The sequence below is a fragment of the Typopeltis vanoorti genome, chromosome 4 (genome assembly GCF_054136105.1).
Source record: "Typopeltis vanoorti isolate ZY-2024b chromosome 4, IOZ_Tvanoo_1.0, whole genome shotgun sequence".
Classification (NCBI taxonomy): domain Eukaryota; kingdom Metazoa; phylum Arthropoda; class Arachnida; order Uropygi; family Thelyphonidae; genus Typopeltis; species Typopeltis vanoorti.
The window spans coordinates 75,404,176-75,416,239 of NC_143552.1; the positions used below are offsets into that span (position 1 = coordinate 75,404,176).

The 12,064-nt window shown below is 32.0% G+C and overlaps 1 protein-coding gene across 1 annotated transcript in view; it reads right to left on the reverse strand.

The window, feature by feature from the left end:
• LOC150107421 (transcription initiation factor TFIID subunit 1-like) overlaps positions 1–12,064 on the reverse strand; it is a 688,572-nt gene that overhangs the window by 108,252 nt on the left and 568,256 nt on the right. The window contains exon 31 of the mRNA XM_090391849.1: positions 7,979–8,115. Within this exon, the coding sequence (XP_090247975.1) occupies positions 7,979–8,115 (137 nt within the window). The remainder of the gene's footprint in view (positions 1–7,978; positions 8,116–12,064) is intronic.

Consider the following 12,064-nt stretch of genomic DNA (forward strand, 5'->3'; position numbering starts at 1 on the left):
TAGTTGAGAGGATTCAATAATTCAAAAATTCAATAGTTTTCTTCATTATATTAGAGCCTGTGTAGCTCAGTGGTGTTTGCAATCCTCAATGCTAAACCTCCCAAAGATAGAGTTTGAGTTCAAATCTAGTCGGTGACTAGAGGAACTTTTACTAAGCCTTTTTTTTTTTTTTTTCCAACCAGTTCCCAAGTTAGTCGATCTCTGGCACGGGCAAACAATTTTTTTTTCTCCTGGCAAATCAGGTTTTTTGTCCCATAAACTCAAGAAAATCGACTGTAGAACCCAAACTATTTCAGACGTTAAAACTATTATGTTAGGGACCATGAGATGGCAGCTCTTGTTGTGCTGTATCTTCACTGCGGACTGCTTAATTAGTGATAGCCTTGGGCCATCTATCTCTGATTGGCTACCAGTGAAGATTGAACTGCCCACTCAGTTCTCTAAAAAAAAAAGGCATTCGCTGATTTTTTTTTTTTTTTCATTATATTAGAAAGAACTCAGTAAGTGTAACTGAATGATAGATGGCAAAAATTTGCTGCCTTCTTAGGAATGGGTTGAATATAGGCTAATTTCCATGCAATAGGATATATATCTGTGGAATAAGCGAGAACAGAAAGCTAACATGGAAAAGGAATAATCTCTGGAACATCAAGCTCAGAACAACTGGAGAAATGAGACAGGAGACTTTTTTTTTTGGTATCCAGTTTGTCAAAGATTCTTCTGATGAAAGGTTTCCAGCAGCTACACTGGAAAATTCAAAAGGTTAAATCTGAGATATCTGGAATAGATCTTTCACCACACCTTTACAAAATGTGTGAATTATGGAAGAATTTCATGGTGGTATAGGAAAACTTTCTCCAGCATACTTGAGATGAGGATGCTTGAAAATCTTTACCCACATTAACAATTCTGAACTGAAGATAGCAAACATCAGTATAAGGAGTATTAATGGAAAACAAATCGAAATTGACATGGAAAAGTACTATGGACATAATTGGCATCTCTGAAACAAAGATAAAAAAGTGGTGCTTGTTAGAGATCTAAACAACAGAGTAGGAAGTGAACTCCACCAGGCATATAGAAATGTTTTGGGAAAATCTGGAGAAAAGAGTAATGCTAAAAATAATAATTATAAGTACCTGCTGGATTTCTGCTCAATGGACTAGTCATTACTAACACCACGTTCCAATATACAGATGTGCACAAGTTCACATGGAGAGAAGATACAAGAAATAAGAAAAGCCCGATTGACTATGTTATTGCTGATATTGATATCTTCATGCTTGTTTAGGATTCAAGAGTGTACAAAGGATTTGAAGTAACCACTTACTTTTAAGTAAGATAAAACTGAACAGCACATTGAAAAGAAAGAATGAAAGTTCAACAACAAGAACCAAACCTTGGATTCCCAGTAGCAAACTCTGAAGAAGTCATTGACTGATTCAGTAGGGAGGCATGTAGTGAAGTTGTCTGCAAGGATAGAAAATAAGAATGCCATATTGTATAAAGGAAGTTAAAGAAGCAGTCCTCAAAAAGAAGTAAAAGCATACCAAACATTCCTAGCAAATAAGTCTACAGCAACTAAACAAAAGTCATCAGAAGATTTCGGTAAGAAAGTAAACATCAGGAAAGTGGCAAAATGTTCTGGAGGTTATCGAAAAAGTTAGAAATGCAGGAAAGAGTGCCTTTATCATGTTAAATGAAACAAGTAGTAATAGAACAGCAGTAGAAAATTTTTGAGAGGAATGCAAACAGGAATACATATCAATAACTAGAGGTAGAAAAAGCCATAAAAAACTAGAAATGTGAAAGGGCAGTGATGATATTTGACCAGAAATGCTCCAATATGGAAATAAAAATTTTGCAGTGACTACTCTGCATAATTCATAGAGCCCAGCCAGAAGGTTAAATTCCAGATGATTGGAGTAGAGCTCTCATCATACCCATCTATAAAAAAGGGAATAAAATTGAATGTGAGAATTATTGAGTGTTCCAGGTAAGATTAGAGAAAATAACAGCTGTAGTAAAGTATACCGAAAAAGAGCACAAGAAAAGAGGAGGCTGAGAAAAAAAAGTGCAAGAGAAACTGGGAGAACAAGCTGGGTTCAGGAATATAGAGGTTGTTGTCAAGATCAGATTTTCAATTTACAACAAATAGTTGAGAAATCATGGAAATATGACAAGAATCTATATTTAAGTTTTGCAGATCTGGAAAAGGCATACAACAAGGTGCACAGGGAAAAGCTTTTCAAAACACTACAGTTATATGTGGTAAATGGAACATTATATAGGTGATACATATTCAATAATTAAGTTGTAAGTCAGCAGTTAAAAGTGAAGGGATTACAGGAAGATGGTTTAATGTAAAATCAGGTAAGACAAGGATGCACATTATCTCCACTCTTATCATCTATAGGATCACATTATGAAAGAAAGTTGCATTAAAATTATTATAATTAATTATTAAAATTATTAATATTACAATTGGAGATATCAAACTTAGTTCTTTGCTTTATGCAGATGATGATGTAGCTTTAGTCCAGTGCATGTCTCCAAGATTCTCTAACTAAATTGAATAACAGTTGTAACAAATTTTGCATGAAAATCAGCAATAAAAAGACGAACTATGAAAATAGGTAGGAACATAGAAAACTTCAGCTACATTCTGAATGGAAAGTCCATAGAACAAGTAAAATATTTCAGTTATTTAAGGCACAGTGTTTAAGTGAAGGTGGCAGATTAAATTTGGAAATCAACAACAGAATAAGCAAAACTGATATGGTGGGAAGCCAGTTGAATAAATTTATATGAAATAAAAGAGAAATTAGCCAAAACACTAAATTAGCAGTAAACAAGATGGTGTTTAAGCTAATTTTAAGTTATTGATCTGAGATTTGGGTTAAAAATAAAGCACTTGATATCAAAGCACAGACTGCATATGAGAGTTCTTAGAAAAATTAGGAGCCTGAACATAGGTGGCACCAATGGCAGAATCATATTAAAAATGAAGACATTAGGAAGGAATCTAACATTATTTGCATTCAAGAATGTGTGAGCAGGACCAATCTAAGGTAGTATGATGATTTAAATAGAATGAGAGAAGAAAGGTAAGCAAAGCAGGTGTTTGATACCAGGATAACAGGAAAAAGACCTAGAGGAAGACCAAGGTGTAGGTGGATTGATTCAGTCAAAAGGACCATAGAAGAACAAAATATGAGAATTGTTGATATGAGATTATTAATAACATAACAGTGCTATCATAGTAGCCCGAACACCTCTTGTGAGTACATATCAAGAAGTTGATAATTCTAAAATTTTTGTCTGAAAATCAGTCATAAAAAAGACAAACAAAAACAAGCAATGAGACAGATTCTTAAAATCAATTGCATTCTCTGTAATGAATGCTATATAACTGATTATTATTTAGGCATAGTTTTTAGTTAAAACCTGGCTGGCCTAGTTGGCTGAATGGTTAATGTATTTGCTCTCCAACCAATAGGTTTGAATACTGTCATGGAATGGAATGTTTAGGTGGGAGATGAATTTCAACATCCAATGTGATACCATTACGCAGTTTATTGGTGGCCTGAAAGTGGTTTGAAGGAGTCCCATGTTCAGTCTCTAGAGCAAAATTTCTGAATTTTGAAATATAATACTAAATTATATAAACACCAGTAAAAATACAGAAAATATCCTCAACTCACTAACCATACTGTACTACAGATTGGCAACCATTTAGAGTGGGAGTCACATAAAAAATAACAAAATAAGGCAGATATACTGGGAAGCTTGTAAAAAAAAAAAAAAAAGATTTATAAGGAGCAAGATTAGTTTTAATTTTATAGCCATAGAACTAAAACCATGAAGAAAGACATTATCTCTGTCAATTACATGTGTTTTTCTGATTAGTTTGTTATGATGAAAAACTGGTTTGCAAACCATGCAATATGAGATCAGCTAAGTAATCATCTAGTGAAAAGTTCTTATGAATATTCCATGCATTCTAGACGGTATTCAAAACTAGGCCTTTCCAACTGAAGACCATCACTGATACTGACTGAACTATGGAGGCTCCTAGGAACAAGAGAGAAATCACCCTAAAGATCATACTAACATTATACAATGCGGTATTCAAACCAATCTTCACATATGTAATGGAGAAATGAGTTTAAAAAGATAAAATGAAATAAATAAATATAAAAATAAATTTATCAAACCAATATACCAGAGTTCTGATGAACATTTGAAGTGTCAGTAGATCATTTCAGTGGCAGAACAATATCAAAAAAAAGATATATATAAAAAAGTGACATTTTTAATATTCAAGAATGTATAAAAATAATCTAAAAATATAAAGTCATTTAAAACAGAATGGAAAACGAAAGATTAGTAAAAACCAGTGTTTGAAGCAAAATTGCAGGAGAAAGCCCCAGAGGAAGACCACGATATGTGTGGATGACTAAGACATACTTTGGAACCGTGCTTCTTAAACTTTTTCAGATTATGGAATCCTACATAAAAATATTTTTCTTGCAGAATCCTGTGAAAATTTTGATAAAAAATTATTGGAAAGGAAATTATGACAATGAATGGTTATGTACAAAATATTTTAATCAAGAAAACATATGACAGATAATATTACAAATAATAAATCAACACAAGTGTTCCAGAAATAAGTCAATTTAATAAAAATATTCACTCACTAAATGTGAAAATCATGATGAGAAATGCAAGTTGTACCAAACGTCAAAAAACTATCAACGTGATGTTTCATTAGGGATGCTGTAACTGTTGAGAATAGAATTCACTTTTGTATACATACAGTATATTGAAGAAAAAGGGGGTTGGGGGGGGAGCAGATTCTAAATACCGTTTCACTTAAAGGCCCATATTCAATATGAACTTTTAACCAAATTTTATCAAGTGATAAATTTCTTCAAATTGTTCAATGTTGTGTCTGAGGAACAGTCTACCAAAATGTCTTCTTCATTTATAGAGAGAACATCTATTGTATTGCCAAAACTGATTGTATCCAAAAACACACAAAAAAAACTCTGCTCTCCAAAGAAGACGAGACATAAACATTTTCCCTTTAAGTGGGAGCAGAAACTTGCATTTTGAAATCAACATAAAGTGGTGAATGGTCTTCCATGCTTTCTGCTGCAGTATGAATGCATACTCAGATCACTCAATGTAGTGTGCTCATTAGTAGTATCAGAAGTAGTTTTACTCACTTCTATCATATATATATATATATATATATATATATATATAAACCTAACTTATGCTGTTTACTCATATTGATGAATACATTTAATAAATAATTACAGCAATAACACCATCACTGCACCATAATAACTGATGAGTAATGCTCTCTAACAAGAACAGAAAATCCCACATAACACGCACAGTTTCACTAGATAGTACTTATTTTCCTCATTCACTTTTTTTTTTGTTTTTTATTTAGAAACTGCAACTAATACAAGTTTTGCAAGTATGTATGCTCTGAGGAATCTCTACAAAATTTCTTAGAAGCAAGTTTTCTTATTATTTCTCAGCAGCATTTCTTAGACTGTGTTTTGTGGAACCTTAGCATCCCCCAGAACACAGTCCAAGATATGATGCTTTAGAAGATCAAAATGTAGCAGCTGAGTAGATCAAGGAACTGACAAATAATAGATCTATTGTTTGGGAGGATAGAGAAAGGAAGAGATGGGGGGGGGGACTTGCTATGAAATACCTCTGAGGAATCCCTACAAGGAACTGACAAATAATACATCTGTAAAATTCGATGCAACATAAATTTTTCCAATTTTTTTATTTGCATCGACTTTTACAGGGGTCACATCCAAAATTCACAAATGTAAACTTGTAATTTTATATGTAAATAACACTAAAAGCCCATGTATTAAAACTCAGAGGAATTAGCATGATAAATTGTGTAAATAGAAGATGTATGAATATGTTAATTTCAAGGGCAGTGTCGTAGAAATTGAAAATACATTGTAATTGTCTATGTAAGTAATACCAAAAGCCCATGCATTAAAACCCAGAGGAATTAACATACTAAATTATGTAAACAGAAGATATCTTGAAAGTTCAAGGGCAATGCCTTTGAAATTGGAAATATATCGATGTTAGTATTTAGTATAGAGTGAAAAGGAAACCTATTGTATCCTAAGTCAGTCCGATACCGCTTCAAGGTCAATGGTAAAAGAGAGAAGTATATATCAGATGCAGTTCCGCTATTCTGTAAAAAGGATTAAATGTGCATTTAGGAGAACCAGATGTCTGCGTTAAACAAAGACCAAGACAGATTGCATGGGAATGTTCGGGACCTCAAACCTTCGTCCAGGGTCCCGCAAAAAACCAAATATAAGAATCACAAAAAAAGAATCGTTATCGACCATCGGTAGAATTGATGCCAGGAGATAAAGAGGAGAGGATGAGTCGATCCATGGATTTCGTCAAATACAGATGAGGTCATGGAGGGAAGCCACTGGAGCTGAAAACTTACAGAGGGAATAGCAGCACAGGACCAGAATGCATAAGGCCTCGATCGTCTGACCATGGAAATCGAGCTCCAGGCTCCGCAAGTCATTTCAAAGTAGACAACAGTGTCCACAAAACCTCTAAGTGATAGCCCAAGACCTGATATGAAAAGGAAGCCAGGGAACCTGTAAAGGAAATGTGAACAAGTGCACTATACTGATAAAGAAGTCATGCGAGTTTATTTTTTATGCAAATTTTTTTTTTGTCATGAAAGACTGTATTAGAAGGACTGATAAATTTATAGTTACTATATATAGTATAATGAGAATAGTTTGCATAAAGAGAAGTTTATATAAAGTGAAGGATGGAATTTATAGTATAGTTAACAAGGCATGATAATTCCTATATTGTAAATGGACTAATAGTTTTCCTTTAAATTGCTTAATGATTTGTGTTATGTTTTTTTTTTTTCTTAAATTGCTTAATGATTTGTATTATGTTGCATGCTTACATAATTGTTCAAAAGGAAGTTTTTCCTCTAAAGTGTTAAACTTAGAGTGGAGTAAGAAGTAGTAATTCATTAGTGTGTAAATTGTATAATTGTTTCAGTAAAAATAAACATGTTTGTTTTTATTTACAAGGAGTGCCACCTGATCTTTTATGCAATGCACTGTTTTAAAAAACAAACGCGATCCTGTGAGCGGGGAGTTTAATAATAGCTATGACTTGAAGTTAAGTGTTAACCACGACTATGAAATATTATTGAGAAGGGCCTTAGTATAGAAAGCGAACTTTACTGGAAATATTGATATTTCTTATAGCACAAGGAGACCTAGTGGCACAGTCATTAATAAAAATATAATTTCTAGAGATCTCCAGCATAAGTAAAGAATACTGAGGGTAGAGCAGAGAGAATAAAGTTAATAGAGTACATGAAAGGATTAGATAAAGGATAGAATAAGGATAATAAGGAATACAGATATAGAAGTAAAGTTAATGAAGAAAAGAGACATAGTAAAGTAATTTAAAGTATAGAAAAAATAGAACTTTAAATAGTAAACCAAGATAAAGAAGCTAAAATAAATAGAAAGTATTACGAGTATACAAATAGATACAATAGAGATTACAATGCCGAAATAGCATTGTAATCCGTTTTACAGATCTATTGTTTGGGAGGATAGAGGAAAGGAAGAGATTGGGGGGGGGGAAGGACTTGCTATGAAATACTTCTTAATGCTAAATGCCAGAAATCGATGATGATACTGTTTCAAATAAGTTGTGAGGAAAAAGTTATTTTATAGCTTTTATTGTGTGTGCAGTAAAAATACAATAGTCACATAATTCATTAACACAATATCTGATAAAAATATCAATCTCAAATATAACTTATCATTAATTAAATATCTGTACAAGATTTAAAGTTAATGTTCATATTCAGAAGCAATATGTACTCTCTCTCTTTTAAAAACTACTTCATTTATCTTACATGAAAGCTGGATCTTTTGTTGTACGGATTCTCAAATAAGTGTCAATAACAGCTGGTTTCCTTACTGTTTCAATCCTCACATATTCTTTTCCATCTGCATTTTTAAATGTTCTATAAATCTTTAAGATTTTTTCAACCTAAAATATAATTTTACAATTAGACACTATTTTTTATATGATAGAGAGAGAGAGAATTAGATTTGTTACTGCAATTAGTTACTGTACCATCACATATCTGAATGATATGAGTGAAATATTTGAATAGGAAAATGCATATTTTAATGCATGCTTTTGAATTTATGTAAGAGTTTTAATATTTATAATTCCTAGAGAATGAACTCTTAGGTATTTAGAGTTCTTTCTCTAGTAATGAACAATTATGTATATATTTATTCTGAAAATCATATATTACAAATTATATTTAAAAAAATTCACCTCTAATAATAATAATAGTCAATTTTAAGAGAGCAGACCTCAAAAGATTTGCATGTGGAAAAATACTACAAATACCACCGATTACTTTCGGTAGTTATATAAGAATAACACAAGACATTCAAGTATTCAGTGATGATGCAAACAGAAGTTATGCAAATGATGTAGATGGTATTCTATGAAACCATATATAAAGAAAGACACTGCTAGCACTATCTTCAAGTTTGGACTAAACTGGCATATGAAGAGTTTAATGACTCTGAATATAACAAGGTTTGGTGCACAGTGATGTCTGAAGAAGTTATTCAAATCGCAAAAGCTGGATTCATCATCATCAATGCTTTCTGTGCCTACTGGGGCACATAAGGCTGCAATGTTGGTTTTACATCTGCCCATGCCTTGCAGCTGCTCTTGCTTCTACCCAGCTCACCCATCCTGTCTCATTCATTTTGGATTCCATCATTCTTCTCCAAGTTAATTCAGGGTGACCTCTAGAGTGTCTCCCTTCTAATGCCCAGCTCAATGCTACTTGTGGAATTCTGTTTATCTCCATGTGCAGAACATGACTCGTCCATTTCCATCTTCTTAGGTAAATCTCTTCATCTATTGATTTGGAGAAAGTTTTCTTTAAAAGTTCCTTATTCATGATTGTATTTGGCCAGAAAAATTTTTTAAATTCTTCTTAAACATTTGTTTTGGAAAATATCAAATTTATTACTTTTTACCTTGGTAAGTTTCCGTGTTTCAGAGCCATCATGTAGCAGTATTGTTCTCACAATAGATTTATAGATATAGATATTAATTTTCACTTTAACTGTAATATTTGATGTTTTCCATAATTTATTTAATGATTTGAAACAGTTCTGTGCTTTAGCAATTCTTTGTAAACCGCCTTCGTTGGTGCTGTCTTGTTTATTTATTATTGATCTGAGGTATGTAAAAGTAACAACATCTTCAATTGTTTCATTTTTCAACTTTATTTATTTGATTTTTCATTTATTTGCACAACCTTGATTTTCTTCCTGTTTATATGAAGACCCACAGTTTTTGTGCAATTAGCAAAGTCATTTAATTTGGAGGACAGAAGCACTATGTCATCAGCAAAACCAGGTCTTCTAGTGTGGATGTAAAGTCCCAATTCAATTACTAGAGAGAAAATGTACTCCTCTCTTGATGATTGAGTTTTTCATAATCCATTCAATTAAGATTTGAGATAACAGACCAGACAAAATACATCCCTGCCTAACTAGTTTCTATGATAAAGAAGTCTGAGTTTTCTATCTACTTCCATGCAAGACTTGCTGCCATTATTACATATTCTTGATTATGTTGAGAAATTTATAAGGTATTCCATATTCTACTAATATTTTTCAAAGTTTCTATCTACTGAGTGGAATGCTTCACTAAAATCAATGAAGTTTAGATAGAGTAGAGCTTGAAATTCTATGCATTGTTCCATTATATTTCTACGAGCAAATATTTGTTGGATGGTTCCACAACCAGTCTGGAAACCTGCCTGTTCTTCTCTTAATACGTTTTTAATTTCCTTTTTTAATCTATTAATTAAAATTTTTGTAAAAACTTTTGCAGGAATTAAAAGCAGACTTATTCTTTCAAAATTTCGCACTTGGTCAGATTTCCATTTTTTGGAATTTTTTATAATCGCTGTTTCTTTCCATTGCTGAGAAATTTTTTGTCTTCCATATTTCGTTATATAACCTTGTAATTTGGTAGTAGTTGTATTAAGATCAACTTTTAACATTTCGGCATTGATATTGTCATTTCTGCATGCTTTGTTAGATTTTAGTGCCCTCAGGGAATCTTTGACTTTGCTCAACAAAATCTCATCTTCAGAAATTTTCAAAGTGGGTATTACACTAGTTGTAATATTTTGCACCTGTTGAGATCCTGTATCTACCTTTACATTCAAAGTTTCATCAAAATATTCTCTCCATCTTGCTTTGATTTTGGAGTCAATTACCAATAACTTTCCTTCTTTGTCTCTAATAAAGAAAGGGATTGCTTTTTTGTTACCACTGATTCGTTTTATAATCTGATAAAGTTGTCTAATATGTCCATTTTCTGCAGCATATTGCACTTCTTTTGCTAATTCATCATATTTTCTCTTATCGGCTCTTGCAGCTTACTTTAAGCTTTTATTTATTTCATTATGATGTTTGCTATATACCTTATATAAATGTTCTGAATTTGTATTATTCATTAATAATTTAATCTTTTTTCTCTCTTTGATGATCTTCCAAGTTTCTGCCATTAACCATTCTTTGTTTTTTTCTTTTTTCTTTGTTTACCAATTACATCTTCAGCAACTTCCTTATAGGTGTTCTAAGTTTTTCCAATATTCTTTTACTTTGTCATTTTCTGCTGTTACATCTTGATTTTCCTCTATTTCTAATATATCGAATCTGTTCTTTATCTCCAAAGCAAACTTTTCTCTTGTTTCTTTAATTTAAAATTTTTCGGTTTCAAATGCAGTTGTTGAACTTCTTTTTTCTTAATACAGTTTTTTCTTTCTTAATGAGTTTTTTTTTTTTTTTTTTTTTTGGGGGGGGGGGGGGGAATTGGTTTTGTAAGTAGGCCTAACATGTTCATCCAAAAATACTAAAGTAATGAAATAAAGCAGCAAAATGAAACTTACCAATCTCCTCAAAATAGCAGTTATATTCACAATTCGACCACAGTTACTTTTTGTTAGTTTGAGCTTTGTATAAATAAAACTAAGTGGGATCATATATATGGGCTACTGTAATAAAGACTGAAACAGCTAAGTCCCTTTTAAATTTTATAACAAATAACAATAGATGGCTCACATTTCTATTCATTGTGTAAAATCCTTTTAACTTACATTAGATGATTTATTTCAGCAACACACATCAGGGAATAGAGAGAATAAGAATTAAGCAAGAAGAAAAACATTCTTAATGAGAGAATTCCAAGAAGAAGACCTATGTAGGCAAATTTTAAAATGGAGAATGAATTTTAGCTGTGCACATGCTCTCATTCAAATACTGAAAAAGTATAGAATTTCTATGAGACATAAGAAAGAGCAATAAACAAATAAAACATTCAAGTACAAAATGAATTCCAAGTTTAGATACACTGGTTTCCATAAATTAAGGGACAAAGAGAAAAATCATGATAACTCAAAAACTACATGATTTTATGCAATTTGGTGAAAAGCAGTATGATATGAGATATGAAAGAAACACTCATTCTAAAATTGTAAACGAATAGTTTAATTCATAAATTATTGTTAACAGTGTCATATTCAGATATTCAGGCTGGTCCATAATATGTTTGGGGGGGGGGGGGGGGGGAATAGAAAGTAATCACTGTCTATTTATAAATGAGTCTCACAGTAAAAAGCCTAATGTGTAAGAATGTTTTAAGAATAATTAATATTAGATAAATGAAATGTAAGCTGCTAAATATAATAGGACTTTTGAAAGCAAGGGGGAAAAATCTGAAGCCAAAGAAGCATATGAAGTAGGTATCTACAAATAAATTCTTGCCAAAATCATAAGAAAATGATTTTGAAAAGAATGGATAAAATATAGATGAAAAAGGTGCAAATAGATCTGATCTGTAGGATGAAGGAGTTTAGAAATATATGAAAGAGTATGAAGAGCAATCAATG